Here is a 19,438-nt window from a genome sequence, read left to right on the forward strand (position 1 = left end):
ATAATTTTTTTCTTCTAGGTTTTTCTGTGACTGTGGTGCTGGAACACTCTCTAATCCCTGTACACTAGCTGGAGAGCCTACACATGATACAGATACACTATATGACTCTGCTCCACCTATAGAATCTAATACATTGCAGCACAACTGAATTCCTTTCAGAAAAGAAGTCCTGCCATTCTAATATCATAACTGTTAAACTTTTTTTTGGAGGAAATTATACTTGCCCATTTCTGCAGAAAGAGACTGTATTAAAAAATGGATGTGTAAGGTGTTGACACTATGGAGCTCAACCTACCAAAAAGAAAGTGGCAATATGTTGACTCAGGATAACAGAACTGGGCGTTTTAGCATTACTGTGTAAACAAAGACTCTTGAAGGGACAGAAGTGAAGAAAATAAGCTGCAATTTTGTACAGATACCAACTTCTGAAAAGCTGGTGTTTTTACAAGTAGCATTGAAACGCAGTCCAATTTGCAGTAGTACTATTCTGTAGACAAGCAGCATTCTTTGTTGCTGCTGTTATGGACATGGGTACCAATTGCTTTTGTAACATGGTAAAATGTGAGCTAGCACTTCTGCATTTCTTTTGATTTTTTTTAACATTTATTCAGATTGAAAAATATGATTTTAAATGCTTTACTCTCATGTAGTTTGTTTTTAATTTCAAGCAAAAAAAAATCTTATTGTACTTGAATGTGTCCTGTTTTGTTAGCACACCTAGACTTGCTGTAACTGTACTCATGTCCCAGTATGTACGTTCTTTCTATGAAAGAGAAAACACTAACCTTAAATTATATCCAGCAATTTTTCTGGTATCCTTTGAAAAAGTTAAAATAATCTCCTTCCCTGCCCCAGCAATAGTCTGTACTCAAATCACCCTAACAAAAAATGTGTTTTAATGAGACTTCCTAGCATATACAATGCACTATAAAACAAAGTACCCATGTAACTAAGTTTTGTGAATGAAAGTTTTACTATGTTTTAAAGTACACATTAGAAAGTCTCCTCAAAACAGTCTTGTATTTTACTCTGTTCATAGTTTTTTTTTGAACAGTCTGGAAATTACCTGTATCAACAGCTGGAAATCACAGCAATTTCCTGCTATAATGAAGCTGAGACAAGTATATATACAGCTCTATACAGTTTCATAGCTTTTTTCCATTTATGTGTATTGGTGACAGTGGGTAATCAACAGCCTGAAAGTGTATGCATGTACCATAACATCTAGACTTAATATATTGTGGAGTATTCAATAACCATTATGTAGAGGGTAGATAAGAATTAAAAGGGTTTAATTTCCTAGGAAAGAAAATGGAAAAATGGTCATTTTTAAAAAATAAAGTTTATTAGATCATAATGTTGTCTGCATACCATCTTTGTGAGAAAACCACCACTAACACTTGTTACTGTATCTTACAGATTATTGATCACAGTCATCAGTTTAGGAACAGCTTTATCTCCTGCTGCATTCTCTGCCACCAGGCAAAGGTGCCTAAAGGGGGTGGGAGGGGAGAGAGAGAAATTAGACCACATTGCTAAGTAACATTTATGTTTAGTAAAAGAGGTCTAGTAAGTTCTTCACTAAGTAATATGTTCTCTAGGTAAATCAGTCTCCACCTTTTGAAGGACTGATCATGAGTTTTTCTGGCAGGCAATTAATCAAAATAAGGGGCTAACCCTCCTTTGCCTTCAGTTTTACCACTTAACTTCATTAGTCTATTTTTGAAGGAGTGTTTTTTTAATGTCAAAGGAAATATGAAAAAACTCTAAAAATACTAATTTTTAAAGGATAGTCTTAAGATTTTAAATGTATTATTGTTTCTCTGAAGTCATGTAGCACCTAACAATTGCCAAGGCTAACTTCTAAAAGTTACAACATAGGTGAACCCTTAGCACCACTGTACTGAGAAAATGTCTAGCTTCCCCTAGGAGCCAAGAGGAAACCTTCTCTTCTCCCCACCCCCATTCTGTTGTGCTCTAGCATAGCTACTTAGCCCCTCTTTATGTGGCACAGCACCTGAGTTTTTGTGTTTGTTTTTTTAAAATAAATTCAGGAAAGAACTTACTTAAACAGTCTCAGTGAAAGTGTAACTTTCTCAAAGTCTCGTGCTTTTCTGTGACCTTTCTGAATAACTTCCTCTGGAATATTAGCAAGCCTTGCTGCATTGAAGCCATAGCTTTTAGGACAAGCTCCTCTAATGAATTTATAGAGGAATGTAATAGTTTCCTGGCTTGGATCTTCACTCTCATTTTCAACCATACATGCCTAAAAAAAGTCACCATAAAAGCAGTTTATCCAGTACTTTTACATTAGTGTACATAGAACATTTCCTTCTTTCAGGACACCCCTTTTTGATTACAGGTAGAAAACTGAGGCTCTATGCACATTGTGGAACATGGCCTACCAATAAAAACCCCACTTCCCAAAGTGATGCAAATACCCTTCCTTGAAGTTCAACAGTTGGTACATACCATATGGCCCAGTTGCACAGCAGCACTGTGTGAATAGTCCTCTACTAATGAATAATAATGTGTAGAAAAAAGTGTGCGACACTTTATATTTTCTGCAAGTTCTTTAACAACTGCACTTGCTATAGCTGTGCCATCAAAAGTAGCTGTGCCTCTACCTGCAAGAGAAGAAGAAAAACCTTCACACATCCAATGTGGAACAAACTTGCATTTCTAGACACTAAGCAAAATATGACTTCAACCCAGTATTTAAAGAGAGAACTTAAGCCAGATTCAAGTTATTTTACGTGTTACTGAAATAGAGCCCACTAAATTACTAACAGCTTGTCTACCCAGGGAAGTTAGTGCAAAACTATGGTGGAATTTATAGCACAATAGCTATTCCACATTAAGACACTGTGTATGGTACGAGTTACTTCAGTTTAATTTACATTGCTGAAGGGTGTGAATAATCTGCACTCCTGAGTGACATAAATCATACCAATCTAAGCATGTGCGTAAGCACCGCTATTTTGGCAGGAGAGCTTCTCCCACTGACATAGCTACTGCCTCTCAGAGAGGCAGGAGTTAAGCTTATGCGTGAGCGCTCTGCCATCAGCTTAGAGCATCGCCACCACATGGACTGCTGTAGCGTAGATGTAGCTTAACTCTCCCTGTGGATGTTTATTCTGCACTAAGAATTTACAAGGGCTGACAAGCCAATTCAAACTAAAGTAGGGTGTGAATTTAAAGCATAGTAGTTATTTGATTGGAGGGAAAGTGTCTGCAATTATGTTGATTACACAAGATGTCAAATGTTTGCATAGGTCTTTCACACAGCAATAGGGAAGAGATGCATCTAAAAAATAACGGATTATAAAATCACAAACTGGCATGGACAATCTAAGGTAGCAGCTGCTTTGGATATTCATTCCTCAGCAATCTCCTCTCCCACACCCTAGTTCCATGCCTGACAGCAGTCAAGTGTCAGCAGCAGTGGCAAACAGGGCAGGAAGTGGTTGATGGGGGGAAAAAAAACCAACATACAACAGGTTTCAGAGTAGCAGCCGTGTTAGTCTGTATTCGCAAAAAGAAAAGGAGTACTTGTGGCACCTTAGAGACTAACAAATTTATTTGAGCATAAGCTTTCGTGAGCTACAGCTCAATTCATCAGATGCAGATAAATTTGTTGGTCTCTAAGGTACAACATAAAACAGTTTAATAGGGGCTCCGAGGGTAAGATTATGACCTTTCCTGCAGTAATTCCCAATGGCCACTGGAAAGTAGTCTGTTTTCAGGGGACATCCATGGTTAATATGAAAAGGCTAACTGGAATGCTGCTAATGTTTAATACACTTTAAACATTCAAACTGCTACTGTCATGTGTACACTAAATAGCTTTATGGCCTAGCCTTTAATCTTAGGTTTGATTTCTTCACCTATAAGAGAGTCATAGAAATGTACAGTTGGAAAGGAGCTCGAGAGGTCATCTGAAGTTAGACCATTCCCGACAGGTGTTTGTTCTTAAAAACCTCCAAATGACAGGGGTTCTACAACCTCTCTTGGAAGCTTATTCTAGAATTTATCTATCCGTATACTTACGTTAGATACTCAGAAAAATCTTTCTAAATCTCTTTTGCTGCAGATTAAGCCCACAACTATTAGTCCTACCTTCAGTGGACATGTAGAACAATTGATCACTGTCCTCTTAACATAGCTGAAGACTTATCAGGTCCCTCAGTTGTATTTTCTCAAGACTAAGCAAGCAGAGTTTTCATAGGCCAAGTTTTCTAAACTTTTCATCATTTTTGTTTCTCTCTTCTGGACTCCAGCTGAAGCCTCACCAGTATGGAGTACAGTGGGAGAATTACCTCACATGTCTTCAATATAAACAATCCTATTAATGAACTCCAGAATATTAGCCTTTTTTCCCCATTGTATCCCACTGTTGACTCATTCAGTTTGTGATCCACTATAACTCCCCAAATCCTTTTCAGCTGTACCACCACATAGCAAGTTATTTCCCATTTTGTAATTGGACATTTGAGTTTTCCTTCCTAAGTATAGTGCTTTGCATGTGTCCTTAATGAATTTTACCTTGTTGATTTCATACCAATTCTCTAAATTGTCAAGGTCAATTAACTATCATCCAAAGTGTTAGCAACCCCTCCCAACTTGGTGTCATTTGCAAATTTCATAAGCATACTCTTCTCTCAAAAGTCATTAATGAAAATACTGAATTAATACTCAACCCAGGACTGACCCCCGTGGGTCTTCACTAAACACATCCTCCCAACCAAAAGTGTAACCTCTATAATAATTCTTCAATCTAGTCACATTTCCCAAGTGTTCTTACTATAATCAGTCAAGATATGTCTACAGCTTCCGCACCTGGTAATGCTGTCAAAGGAAATTAGATTGGTTTGGCATACTTTGTTCTTGACAAATCAATGCTGGCTATTCCTTAACCTATTCTCTAGGTGCTTACAAAATTATTTTATACTTAGTTCCAGTAGCTTTCCAGGTATCAAAAGTTAGTCTGACTGGTCTGTAATTTCCCAGGTCCTCTGTTCCCTTTTTTAAAGATAAAGATTTTTGCTCTTTTCCAGTCTCTGGGACTTCACTTGTCTTCCATGAGTTCTTAAAGAAAAGCGCTAATGGTTCCAAGATTACTTCAGCTAGTTCCTCAAAGTACCACCTACGATGAATTTCACCGGGCTCTCCTGACTTGAATACATCTAATTTATCTAAATTCTCTATATATTTTGGCTTGTGTTTCTTCCCCACTGTTAATACTAATTGTGTTGAGTATGTGGTCACCATTAACCATTTTAGTGAAGACAAAATAGACTTATTAAACACCTCAGTCTTTTTTATGTCAACAATTATTAGCTCTTCCCCTCTAAGGAGAGGACCTAAGTTTTCCTTCATCTTTCTCTTACTCCTGATGTATTTATTACCATCTTTTATGGTTACAGATACATATGCATTTTCTGCCATAGCTTTTCTGATTTTGTTACTACATACTTATTCTATATTTTCTTCCTTAGCAATTTATTCATGTTTCCATTTTTTGTAGGATTCCCTCTTTGATTTTCAGATCACTGATAGTTATATTGACTTCTTACTATTCTTCCTCTTTTTCCTTCACATCAGGATAGTTAGCAGTTGTGCATTTAATATTGTCTCCTTGAGGAGCTACCAGCTCTCCTGAACTCTTTCATCTCTTAGATTTTCTTTCCCAGCACCTGAAGTTCTCTGAATTTGTTAGTCTGCTATTTTGAAGTCCTTAGTCTGCTGCTCACTCCTTTCTTTCCTTAGAATCATAAACTCTTATTTCATGATCACTTTCATCAAAATTGCCTTCCATCCTCAGATTTGCAACCCAATTCTTCCCTTTTTGGTCTGAATCAAGTCTAAAATGGCTATCCCCCCAGTTATTTCCTCCACTTTCTGGAACAAAATGTCCCCAATACATTCCAAGAACTTTTTGGAAATTGTGTGCTGCTGTATTAATTTTGCAACAGATGTCTGTGTAGATAAAGTCCCCCATTAATACCAAGTCTTGTGTTTTGGATATTTTTTCTAGAAATGCCTCTTCCTCCTAGTCTTGATTTGATTGTCTACAGTAGACCGCTACCATGATATCATTCATATTTTTTTAACCCCTAGTCAGACTTTCAACTGGTCTGCTGTCACCTCCTTCTGGACCTCAAAAAAAGTGATATGTATTCTTGATAAATAATGCACCACCACCTCTCTTTTTTCCCCCATCTGGAACAAGCTATACCCCTCTATACCAATATTCCAGTCATGAGATTTATCCACAAAGTCTGATGTCAACTAAGTCATAATTTAGCTTATGTACTAATACTTCCCGTTTTTCCTGTTTATTCCCCGTACTTATTAAAAGAGCCTGAATACCTAGTTCATCCACAAGCACAAGGGAATGCTCTGTTGCATGCCGGAGTATGCTGGAAGTCTCACTCAGCTCAACAAAAAAGGTACTCTCTCCTAAAAAGGACAAAAACAAAACTTCATTCAAAGTGTATAAAAGTTTTGCAAAGGCAGGCATGTACAGCATACAGTTCAACAATACAACATTTATTAGACTAAACAAACTTCCAGCCAGCTGTGACCAGAACTAGGAAAAAGCTGAGCTTTAAAAAAAAAAAGACATTCAGACTATCAGGTAGGAGAACAAGTATAACTGAGTGAAAACTGGTAATACTAAAAAACAACCCTGTTTGTACACTAGTCCTAATGTAAAAAAGCAAGCAAGAAAAAACATGAAGTCCTTTCTCTGGTAGAAGAATAACTGGTGAACTAGTGAAATGGTGACAAGAACCAATGAAAGCAGAGCAACTGATGGGGAAGGGAATATTAGACTGTTGAATGTTGTTACAAACACCCATTTAACTCCATTTACTAACGTTTTGGGAAAAGAAAGCCTTTGTTACAGATTTCAATTTAAGATAAAATTCAAACATCCCAGAGATTCTCCAACAAAGTAAGAGAAAACTAGGCTTGACATTTCTGCTATTTCTACAAACACAATACAAGCAGAAGTAACATATTTCAGATCTTTACATATCACAAAATGCAAGACCCTTTACTCAATGGGACTCACCTGAGGAGAATTCTGAAATGACAAAACACAAAGTTCCATACATGCAAGACAGCAGACTATGCAGCAGTTATTTTTAAATGGTCAAATTAAACCAGATATGAACTTAACTTTCCCCAGCTGGGGGAAAATCCCATAGATGTATTTAATTTAACCAGTAACTCTTCAACAAGGAGGAAGTTTTTTTTGGAGACAGAGCAGAATTATACTGAGGAATATTGAACACCTGCTGCTTATTTCAAGTAACTCTTCAGGCTTGCTATCAATTCTCCTTTCACTGACTGCCATGAAGCTGTTCTCTCTCTCCCACTGAAATGTTTAAATGATGCTGATGTTGACAGTCACATTTCCAAAACCAGCTCTCATGCAGTATTCAGTATTGCTTCTCAGATGACTACTGTATGCATTAATTCCATGTATGTGGCTGATTAAGGAGGGACCAGTGTTAAATGCCATGGATTTCCCTAGACCACATCTTTATATAGATGAAAGGACATTTTTGCAAGAACTTTTCATTAACAAAAATAAAAATGGAACACTGAGCTAAAAATGCAGCCCAAGATATTTGTGTGCGCGTGCACACACACACAATATAGCAAGCCCCTGACCCCCAGCAGGATGGAGCGGAGCCCCCTGCCTCAACCAAGTTTCACGATCATCATTGGTGAGTCTAGTATTAAATTTTTTTAAATTATTTAAAACTTATACTGTATATGTATATAATGTCGTCTGGTGAAAAAAAAATTCCTCTGCGCCCTAAGCCCCCCTATTTACATTAATTCTTATGGGGAAACTGAATTTACTTAACATACGTTCTTGAAAAATGCAACTTTAAGTGAAACTAACTAGGTCATTAAGCATACTGTATATGCTTATGAATCCGTAAGTCCTCATGTCTCCACCTCACTAACACTTACACCTCTGCCCTACAGTCAGCTACCATGCCACCTCTTAAATTGCTGCTGGGCAATCAATCTCTGCCACGTTGGCTTCCTTCTCTTTCCCTAAATAGATGGCCAAGATAAAATATTCCAAGAAATCTATGAGCTCAACTTTTCTCCATTCTCTGAGTGAGCTGGACTCAGGGTTCTTGATGTATTTTGACATCAAGAACCTGGACAGCAGCCTTGACACAAGCCACACTGTTTTGGATATTTGTGAGGCAGATGATGTTCCTATAACAGAGCCTTACACCACAAAAGTCTAAGTAGTAGCTGACTTTCTCTTTTCCAAAGTACTTGGAAAAGGGTATTCTAAGGAGACCTGCCATCAGCTGTTTAACTTCCTGAGAGCTACCTCAAAATTTGTCTCCCAATGTGGACTCCAATTTCAAGGGTAATCCTGGGTTAGCTTGATCTCCCATCAGACATAATGGACAAGCATGTGGAATACCCAGACACAACTAAGGTCCTGTTTCTGCCCTGAAAGTCACACCTCAGGGTTTACTCTCCACCAGAAGACAGGTAAGTGAAGAACTGCAACTGGCTAGCCCCTTTAATACAGGATGGCATACACAGCTTCACGCCTCAGACTTGATCCACTAGCAAGGGATTAGAATTGTACCCAAATGTCTAAAGAACCACCAAGTGAATGATTTGAATCTACTCAAGTACTTTTACCACCTACTCAGTTCTATATTTGTACAATTTTAGGAACTCACCTGACATAATTCTGTCCGAGGCACCTAGTCTTGTAAATACTCTGTCAATAGGAGTAAGCCTGCAAGCTTCAGCAGGTACAAAGCATCCCAACTGAGCCATTATTGCCAAAAGGCCAGCCTGCAAAACAAAAGAAAAAACTGTCCAACTTTTCTCCTCCCAAGTGTCAGACCTCAAGCTAAGTAGGACTGAACCTAGCTAATAATTAGACAGGTATCTTTGAAGAAACAAGAGACTGCAGGAATTGGTGTTGGCAATTCAGTACTCTCTCCCCACATAACTTCAAAGTTAGTATTGAATCAATATCCCATTATGCCAACAGAGGTAGTGTGTTATGAGAAGCACCCTCTATCCAATGAAATGAAGTCCTGAGCCCACCTGCATTTATTAAAGAACCTCTGCCACTTTTCCTGAGAACAAGAGTATTAGTCTTGTTTCTTTGGCTAAATTCTTATGGTAGGTTTCATCATAGAATCATAGAATCATAGAATATCAGGGTTGGAAGGGACCCCAGAAGGTCATCTAGTCCAATCCCCTGCTCAAAGCAGGACCAATTCCCAGTTAAATCATCCCAGCCAGGGCTTTGTCAAGCCTGACCTTAAAAACCTCTAAGGAAGGAGATTCTACCACCTCCCTAGGTAACGCATTCCAGTGTTTCACCACCCTCTTAGTGAAAAAGTTTTTCCTAATATCCAATCTAAACCTCCCCCACTGCAACTTGCATCCTTCTTAGGTAAATAAATACTTGCTGCATTTTCAACCAGAGTATTTTTCACTTTACAGCCCAAACTGCGGACGTGTTGCTGGGTGCTGTCAAGCTGTGACTACATTCCAACCTTGAGATTTCAATAGTGCATTTAATAATTCTTTGATGTTCTTTAGTGCCCTGGAACAAAAGATGTTTTAAGTAACCATATTTCATAGTCACCTGTCTCATTAGTGTAGATTTGCCACCCATGTTTGGGCCAGTTACTAAAACACAGTAGGCTTCACTATTGCTGTCTTCATCTTCATTCTTGGAACCTATCACAATATCATTAGGAATAAAATCATCCCCAAAAAACGTTTTTGTAATGCATGGATGGCGTGAACCTTTAAGCTCCAAGAAGGGTGGAGTATTCTGTTCTGGCAGTAGAATTACAGGTCGGCAGAATGGTCCATCACCCTCTTGACTATAGTTAGCGAGGCACATCAAGACATCTACAAAAGTTAGAAAAATTCCAATTAATTGTAATTATCCCTCATTTCCTGTATTTCTCATTGTACACATACCAGTTGGGTGGAGTTTCTTTCAAAAAAACAAAAACAGTTTCTTTTAACTGTTGTTCTTTGAGATGTGTTGCTCAGATCAATTCCAATTAGGTGTGTGTGTGTGTGTGTGCACAGTCATCGGAAAGTTTTTCCCCTATTAGCGCCCGTCAGGTCGGCTGTGGAGCCCCCTGGCGTGGCGCCTCCACAGCGGTGAATATATGACCCTGCTGACCTGGCACCTCCTCAGTTCCTTCTTGCCGGCTATTCTGACAGAGGGGAAGGTGGGTGGGTTTGGAATGGATATGAGCAACACAACTCGAAGAACAACAATTACAAGAAGGTAACTTTTTTCTTTGACTGCTTGCTCATATTGATTCCAATTAGGTGACTCCCAAGCCTTACTGAGGCGGTGGAATCACTGACTGGAGCACCACTCTGCCAAATGCTGCATCGTCTCTGGCGTGCCAGGTAATGGCATAATGATAGGCAAAACTGTGAACCGGGGACCACGTCACCACCCTGCAGATTTCTTGTATTGAGACCTGGGCCAGGAGTGCCGCCGAGGAGGCCTGTGCCCTTGTGCAATGAGCGATTAGTGCCTGAGCTGGAACTTTGGCTAGCTCATAACACATCCAGATGCAGGATGTGATCCACGAGACCAGGAGTCCTTTTATCTGGTCTGCTACTGCCACAAACAGCTGGTTTGACTTACAAAACAGCTTAGTGCATTCAATGTAAAAGGACAGCGCTCAGCGAACGTCCAGTGAGTGAACCCTCCGTTCTCGGCTACTCACTTGAGGTTTAGGATAAAAAGACAGGTAGAAAGATGTCCTGGTTAGAGTGGAATTGGGATACAATCTTTGGAAGGAAGGCTGGATGAGGCCTAAGTTGCACCTTGTCCCTAAAGAAAACCATGTAGGGAGGGTCAGAGGTGAGGGCTTTTAGCACCAATACCCTCCTCACTGAGGTAATGGCAATGAGGAAGGCCACCTTCCATGTCAAGTAGAGGAGCGAGCAATCTTTACTATATGTAAAGATTTTATATTTCCCACTCTGATTTTATTGGTGTTTGGTCAGAAGTAATTTCCTCTTCTGGACATAACTTTAAATATAAGCCTTCAACATCTGCCTTGTGCTTTGGTTATAAGACAAAAACTCAAGTATACAGCCAATATATATTTGTATTTAGTGCATCCTGCACTAGCTTTCCCCTGGATTCCGAAAGAAAACTAGGAAGAAAAATGGCTTCCACAACAATGAATTACTTCATGGCAAAAAGGGACTCACCACAAGATTCAGTTATATTGCTTGAAATGTATTAGAATAGAGTTTTAAAATATTAAAAGTCTGTGTCCATCTCTGATAGAGCAATCAAATCAATGTTATTTCAGTCTAATGCATCTCACAGCTGGAGTTGACATGGCTCTAACTTCAATGCATGGTCACAACAACTGTGTACTTCTTAAACGTAAACCTGTCCTAAGCTTTCCATTGCCCCACATGAGAGAATCCTACTTTTTAGCAAGGGCCAGCTGTGCAGGTACCACATCCCAAAAAGAATTATTGGTCCCCAGTATCTGTATGCATCAAGCCACCTATTTTAGGTGTCCTAAAAATGGATTTTGGTGACTAAGCACCCACATTTTAAACATTTAGACCCAACTGCCTTGCAGCTTTATCTGCCTCAGCATCTTCTGGGAAGAGACCAACTGTTTCATGTTCAGGGTGTGGCTGGCTGGACGCTTCTTCCAAACCACCCGTCCCAGAAGATATTACAGGCCTGCCTGCCCTCCCATTCCCACAGCAATGGGACCAGAAACACTATGCTTTATTTCTCTCCAGAGCAGAGATATCCCAGAGTGCTCCATGCTAACAGAGCACTCTCAACATGCATAGTAGTACTTCTAGTTCTGCAGAGTGGCAGGTGAACACAGAAGATAATTTCTGGGAGAAGAGTTAACAGCAGATTTGAGGAAGCTATCTTACTGGCCTATCTTCCAACCCCCAACACTCCTCTTCAAGAGAGAAGGTAGGTGGTTGTTTAAGTGATTCAGGAGTAAAAGGTAGTTGGCTTCCTACTATAAAACAGCTAAGGGGGAAGGAAAAGGATTGTTCGGCCTTTCCTGGCTCGAGCTTTACTTCCACAATAAAATCTGAAGCCATTAAAAGGTCTATGTACTTTCATTAGGACTTTTTTGCACAGTAGTGTTTGTATGTTTTATCACTCCTTGAGAACAAGCAGCTGATCTGCACTTAAGATTCCTAAATGTGCTAACTGACCATTTATACTGAACTTGTGGGAGGACATAACAGGCAATGCAAACCTCCAAGTGCAATATGCAAAGAAGGAACTTGTAAAACAGCAGGGCCCGGTGATTCATTGCTGCTGCTGTTTAATTGAATTTAGAAAAATTCAGGTGGCTACTTCTCATTTTCATGCCAAGGTCAAATGCACTGGTCTAACACTGCACTCAGGATTTTAAGAGCAGGTTAGCAGCTGCCTCTCAGCAGTGTTTTAGCTTGTCCACACCAGATTTCTGGGTTTTCAGTACTATCAGATAATAGGATATTTTTATTAGCTTGATAAGCAATTTAAAAAAATCTTACCTAATACAGCAAAGCAGTCTACTGCTGTTTGCCAGTCTTTGCTATTTTTATCAAAATTGTGGAACAGTCTCCTCATACAGTCTTTCAGCGCTGCATCTCTCCGTTCTTCAGCATTGACCATCTCCGTCAGCATCTTCTCTATCTCCTTGGTCCAGTAACGTTTATAACCCTTTCTGGTGGACTTCAATTCATATTCCTCAGGCAAATTGTGAGATATTGCATTTTCTGGAATTTCCATTTGGTAGCGGTTTTTGCCTGCTCCCCAATAAAGCATGGCTTTGAATCCAAGCCGTTTGCGTTGTTTATCCAAATACTCCCGAAGATTCTCTTCAATGTCTGTAATATCCTTTAGTGCTTTATCATAATCAGGGTCAAACCCAGCCTTCGGAGTAATCACTCCAGTCTTTCGAGCCTCATTGTGGTCAAAAGCAGTATCCCATCTTTTAAGTTCTGTACTCAGGTCTGGAAAACAGCCCTCTGGATTTTTCGACTTCAGAGTGACTAACTGCTTAAGTATTTTAGATTTGAAATCAGCAGCAATTTCTTCCATGATCCCTATGGTCTCAAGCATTACTTTAAATCCTTCCAATGTAGACAAGAAGTCAGTGATTTTTTTTTTACTGTATCTGGTTTCTTCATAAAAGATAGCCCTGTTGTCTGGATGAGTCTCACTTTTAAGTGGTGATCCAATACTGTGAATTTTGCTTAGGAGCCTTTCAAGATCTGGAAGTTTCTTCAGAAGTTCACTAACTTCAAACATTTTATCAGGAACTGCCAGAAGATCTTCAACTGCATCCAAACGATCATTGATGGAGTGGGGATTACAGAGGGGTGCACATATCCACTGTTTCAGGAGTCGCTTTCCAAAAGGGGTACAACAAATGTCAATCCTTTCCAGTAATGTGCCTTCTGTGGTGCCAGTAGTTCCATTCTGCAGGATTTCCAAGTTTGTTAGTGTCACCCCATCCAGCACCATCCGCTGATTAGTTTTAGCAAAGAAACTGCTTGATCCTTTAGCTTTTACAACATCAATGTCCACAGGAACATACTCCTCAAAGTTTGCCAGAGATAAGAGCTCCTGGTCAATAAGGCATTTCTTGAGGTAGAAGACACATCCACCGAGAGCTGACAAAGCTAACTCAGAGTTTTCACCAGGAGTAAGACCCAGAGAGTCAATTTCTGATGTCATGGATTTGATCACAGGAGGCAGAATAAACCTATCATCAACATTTTGCTTATCCTCAAAGTAGCTTTCTTCAATTAGAGTTTTCAGTGTTTTAGATGCATTCCAGAACTGGGAGCCAGAGATCAAGCCTTCTTGCATGGAAGAAGAGAGTGAGCCTTTTAATATCTTGTGTGTGTCTGCAGACAGATTTCCCTTCTCAAACAGGATCTGCACCGGAGTGTAGTGTGCCACCAAAGTTCTAAACCTGGAGCAGTGGCGGTCATCTGGAAACTGGCCCACATAAAATTTTCCCACTGATGTGTCAACAAAACAGACACCATATGCACGGTGGTGGCCAGAAGTGTCTTCAACTTTTTCTTTTACACTGAGAAGGTATTTATTAAGTTTTTCAGAAGGGTCTCCATCCAGAACACTGTAGGTCTGTGTCCCTTTGGTAATTATCCTGCATATTTCTCTGCGTACAACCCTATCAAACTTTGTTGGGTGGGCCAGGGATCTGCAGCGTGCTTCCATCATCTCAGGAGTCTCTGTCTGCTCAACCCGGACTACTTTGTACCCCTTCTGTACTAGAACATCAGAGAATCTGCCAAATGCAATTTCTGGAAAACCTGAATGGGCCCAAATACCTTTCATAAATATCAGTCCCAGCTCATTTACACCAGTGACTGCATCCATATGATACAACTCATAGAACTTCCCAACTTTGTAGAAGATTACAGCATCAAAGTTCTGAGACTTTAGCTGCCACCACTTCCGCATTCCTGGGGTACACTTGTTAAGGTAGTCCTCTGGCACATGAAGGGTACATGGGTCGTAATGAGGATCACTTTGTCGTCTTCTACATCCATCTCTCTTTTTCCCTTCCTGAAGCCATTCAAGTTTATCATGTTCCCATATAGTAGAACTGCTAACATTTGGCTGAGACTCAAAGTTTTCAGGCGCTGCAAAAGAGGTCAGCCTTGACTTGGTTTCTAATAAAACAGTTATTGCTCTTTTGGGTGTTTCAGGATGGTCATTTTCCAACCTATTCCTTTTAGCAGGTTTGCGGTCAGTTTCTCTCTTTCGTTTAGAAGGGACTTTCACAGGACTATCTGCATCCATCTTCGTGTCTGTCTCAGAGCTGGCAGATTCACCTTCGCCCATTCCGCTGCTTGCTTCATCGCTGCTTGCTTCATCTTTAGCATCTGGTTTAAACTCTTCATCTGAACCTTCATTGTTACTGTCAGAGTCTACCACTCTTCGTTTTTTGGCTTTCCCACCACTTCTCCACCTGCTTGCCGGCAGCTTTTTTTTTTTCTCCTCCTCCTCACTATCATAATCTTCACTGTTGCCCGAAGCACTTTCACTAACCTGTTGAAAAGCAAAAGGCAAATTGCTTAATCACCTACAAAGATAAAACAGAAGAGGGCAATTATCAAGTGATCCATTCTGTCGTCCAGTCCCAGCATTTGGCTTGGGGACACCCACTGCATAGGGCTGCATCCCTGACCATCTTGGCTAATAGCCATTGATGGACCTACCCACCATGAATTTGCTTATGCTTTTGACCTTCACAACATCCCCTGGCAAGGAGTTCAACAGATTGATCATGCATTGTATGAAGTACTTCCTTTTGTTTTACACCTGCTGCCTGTTAATTTCATTAGGTGACTCTTGTTTCTTGTGTTATGTGAAAGGGTAAACACCACCTCTAGTCACTTTCTTCATCCACACCATTCATGATTTTATAAACCTATCTCATTTCCATGCTGAACAGTCCCAGTCTTTTTAATTTTTCCTCATATGGAAGCTGTACCATACCATTAATCATTTTTGTTGCCCTTCTCTATTTTTTCCAATTCTAATATATCTTTTTGAGATGGGGCAACCAGCAACACACGCACTACTCAAGGTGTGGGTGTATCATGGATTTATATAGCGGCATTATATTTACTGTCTGTTTTATTATCTAGCCTTTTCCTAATGGTTCTGTTAGTCAAAAAAGCCTGCTACTGCACACTGAGTAGATGTTTTCAGAGAACTATCCATGATGACTCCAAGATCTTTATTGAGTGGTAACAGCTAATTTAGACCCCCAGCATTTTGTTTGTATAGTTGGGATTATGTTTTCCAAAGGGCATTGCTTTGCATTTATCAACACTGAATTTCGTCTGCCATTTTGTTCACTCCGTTTTATGGGAGCCCTTTGTAACTCTGAGCAGTCAGCTTTGGACTTAACTATCTTAAGTAATTTTGTATAGTATGCAAATTTTGCCACCTCCCTGTTTACTCCCTTTTCCAGATCATTTATGAATATGGTGAACAGCACTGGTCCCAGTACAGATCTTTGGGGGACCTCCGCTATTTACCTCTCTCCATTCTGAAAACTGACCATTTATTCCTACCTTTGTTTCCGGTCTTCTAACCAGTTACTGAACCACAAGAGGACCTTCCCTCATATCCCATGCTGCTTACTTTGCTTAAGAGCCTTTGGTATGGGACCTTCTCAAAGGCTTTCTGAAAATCCAAACACCCTATATCAACTGGATCACGTTTGTCCATATGCTTGCTGACACCCTCAAAGAATACTAATAGACAGGTGAGGCATGATTTCCCTTTACAATAGCAGTGTTGACTCTTCCCCCACATATCAGGTTTATCTGTATCTCTGATAATTCTGTTCTTTACTATACTTCCAACCAATTTGCTTAGTACTGAACTTAGGCTTATCGGCTTGTAATTGCCAGAATCGCCTCTGGAGCCATTTTTTAAAATGGGTGTTATACTAGCTATCATCCAGTCACGTGGTACAGAGAGTCTGATTTAAGTGCTAGGTTACATACCACAGTTAGTAGTTCTGCGATTTCATATCCGAGTTCCTTCAGAACTCTTGGGTGAATACCGTCTGATCCTGGTAACTTATTACTGTTTACTTTATCAGACATGTTCCAAACCACCTCTAGTGACAATCTGGGACAGTTCCTCAGATTTGTCACCTAAAAGAAGCCTTGGGTGTAGGGGATCTCCCCTTCATCTTCTGTAGTGAACACCGATGCAAAGAATTAATTTAACTTCTCTGCAACGACCCTTGTCTTCTGTGAGTGCTCCTTTCATATCTTGATCATCCAGTGGCTGCACTGACTGTTTGGCAAGCTCCCTGCTTCTGATGTACTTGAAAACTAACACCAAATTTTTTTTCAAGTCTTTTGCTAGTTGCTCTTCAAATTCTTTTTGGCCTGCCTAATTAAACTTTTACACTTGATTTGCCAGAGTTTGTGTATCTTTCTATTCTCCTCAGTAGAAGCTGATGTCCAGTTTTTAAAGGATGCCTTTTAGCCTCTAACCCCTTTTTCACTCTGTCTTTTAGCCGTGGCGGCATTTTTTGGTCCTCATTTGACAAACTAATTTTCCATTTTGACCATCTTTTTGGTATTAATAGGAGAAGATGGAATTCAATAATTTCTTTAAATGAACCTTTTTATAGTGTTAAGAGATGCCAAACTAAACTGATGCAATCTGATTTTCTATGGAGTGTACTGGACTCTTGCACTTTTGCATCAGCAACAAATTAATGAAGTTCCATGCTTCAATCCCAGATTATATAACCAAAATTATACAATGATCTCTGAAGGGCCTTAGGCAAAGCCCTGCATAAATCCAGGCAGAACTAACAAACACTGATGAATTTGATCTCTCCAAGACCTTGCCTTCCTCCTGTCTATATATTTAAGGATCAAACACAATTAGAAATCTAGTTCTTGTTTATCCCATTTTTCAAAATCAACTATGCAGAAAGAAGAAAAATGATCCAGTTCAGTGGTTAGGGTGCCAGCCCAGGCCTCTGGTTCGATTCCCTGCTCCGCTACAGACTTGTGATTTTGGGCAAGTCAATATCTCTCAGTGCCTGTTTTCCCATCTGTAAATTGGGGTTACAGCACTTCCCTACCTCACAGAGGTGTTGTAAAGATAAATACATAAAGGACTGTGAGACAATCAGATCCTATGATGGGGGCTATACAAATACATAAGATACACAGAACTGGTAGACTTATGACACTGAAAAGACAGAGGGAAAGGGCATAGCTGAGTCATCAGACTGGACCTACTTTCAATGGCTACAATTACATTATTTGGTCTGAAGCCATTCAGCTGTACCTGACTCACTGTAACTGGGCTAAGCAGGGAAAGAAACATAACCCTGCTTAGCACATTCAGCTACTGCTTAACAGTTACACAGAAATAGTGCTGGAGGAGTAAAGATCTGAACCAGTTCCCTTCCCCCACAGCCCCAACTGGCCAGGGGGCTGAGCAGGGACAAAATTGAGACCCCCTTCTTGGCTTTCATTTTAGCAGTCCAGCTGCAAGGTGGGATCTTCCCACACATGGAGGCTGCTTGAAGCTGTGCAATCCAACTGAAGTTTAAGACTATGAAACTCACCAGTCAGCAAACCAAATAGCACTCTGGAGCTTAGTCAATCAGCAAATTTAGACAAGGTCACACATCAATTAATGATAGCTATGACAAGTTTAAGATGGTAAATCCCATTTCCTAGAAGCCTGGGCAAAAACAACATTAAGTGTTAAAAATCTCTTAAAAACCTACTCAATTTCAAAACATTGAAATAGAAGTAGTTTCAGGAACATCACCTGCTCAGTAGTTCCCTTGCCAATTTTGATTTACACTACAAGTTCCACCTTCTCTGTATGTATATGTATCTTCTTACCATATGTTCCATTCAGTGCATCCGATGAAGTTGGCTGTAGCCCACGAAAGCTTATGCTCTAATGAATTTGTTAGTCTCTAAGGTGCCACAAGTACTGCTGTTTTTGTTTTTTGGTTTTTTACTACATTTTAAGACTTTCTTCCTTGTTGCTGTCTGAATCACACATAGCAAGAGAAATGTGAAACAGATCAAAGTGCTGTCAAAACACAAACTGAAGTAAGACTTCTTTTTAAAAATCACAGAAACATAGAGCTGAAAGTGACCTCAAAGTTATGTCCACACTGCAGCTAGGAGGTGAGATTTCCAGCAAAAGTAAACAGGGTCATGCTAGCTCAGGTTGAGCTAGTATGCTAAAAATAGTATGGCTGTTGCAGCACTGACAGCAGCTTCAGCTAGCTTCCAGATTCCAAAACCACCTGACCCCTGGCCCCAGGCAACTAGCAGCACTGATGGTGGCATGAGCAACATCCAACACTGCTATTGTAAGCATACTAGCTCAAGTTGAGCTATCACAGGTCTGTCTTACTCAAGCTGGAAATTACACTTCTCCGCTGCAGTGTACATAATCCTGCCTCAGCATGGCAGGGTGGGTATAAGTATACTTGGACCCTCCTTGATGTAAGTTTATCTAACCTTAAAAGCTTTTAGTTCTTAAAAGCCTCCAGTGCCAGAGATCCCATAACCTCCCTAGGTAACCCATTTCCTTTGTTCTTTCCAGTTAACTGTAATGTAAGTGAAACTATCTTGATGCTGTCCCTTTAACAATCTAGTGATGCGTGGGGACCCCGGCAGACAACAGCGTGCCATTAAAAATCCTGCCTGGCCCACTCTTTTTCACCCACTGCTCTCTCCTTGCAGGACAGGCAAGCTTCCCCCTCCCCCCACCTCTTCCCTCAACATGCTGGGTTCCTGCCCCTCCTCTCCCTCTCTGCGGCCAATCAGCTGATGGCCCTTGCTA

General features: G+C 40.2%; 2 protein-coding genes across 9 annotated transcripts in view; one reads left to right on the forward strand and one right to left on the reverse strand.

Moving 5' to 3' along the window:
* The window catches only part of FBXO11 (F-box protein 11), a 197,778-nt gene extending 196,421 nt beyond the window's left edge, over positions 1-1,357 (forward strand). For 6 of the 7 annotated variants that reach the window (XM_073339268.1, XM_073339266.1, XM_073339263.1 and 3 more), the window contains one exon: positions 19-1,357. In XM_073339268.1, the coding sequence (XP_073195369.1) occupies positions 19-148 (130 nt within the window). In that variant the 3' untranslated portion in view covers positions 149-1,357. The other variant, XM_073339267.1, reaches the window with a different exon arrangement.
* Positions 1,324-19,438, reverse strand: part of MSH6 (mutS homolog 6) — a 27,802-nt gene continuing 9,687 nt past the window's right edge. The window contains exons 4-10 of one of the 2 annotated variants that reach the window (XM_073339261.1): positions 12,592-15,127; positions 9,662-9,933; positions 8,736-8,853; positions 6,373-6,462; positions 2,473-2,627; positions 2,067-2,266; positions 1,324-1,492 (exon numbers count right to left, since the gene is read on the reverse strand). In XM_073339261.1, coding sequence (XP_073195362.1) covers positions 1,414-1,492; positions 2,067-2,266; positions 2,473-2,627; positions 6,373-6,462; positions 8,736-8,853; positions 9,662-9,933; positions 12,592-15,127 — 3,450 coding nt within the window. In that variant the 3' untranslated portion in view covers positions 1,324-1,413. The remainder of the gene's footprint in view (positions 1,493-2,066; positions 2,267-2,472; positions 2,628-6,372; positions 6,463-8,735; positions 8,854-9,661; positions 9,934-12,591; positions 15,128-19,438) is intronic. The other variant, XM_073339262.1, reaches the window with a different exon arrangement.

This window comes from Lepidochelys kempii, chromosome 3 (assembly GCF_965140265.1).
Source record: "Lepidochelys kempii isolate rLepKem1 chromosome 3, rLepKem1.hap2, whole genome shotgun sequence".
NCBI lineage: Eukaryota > Metazoa > Chordata > Testudines > Cheloniidae > Lepidochelys > Lepidochelys kempii.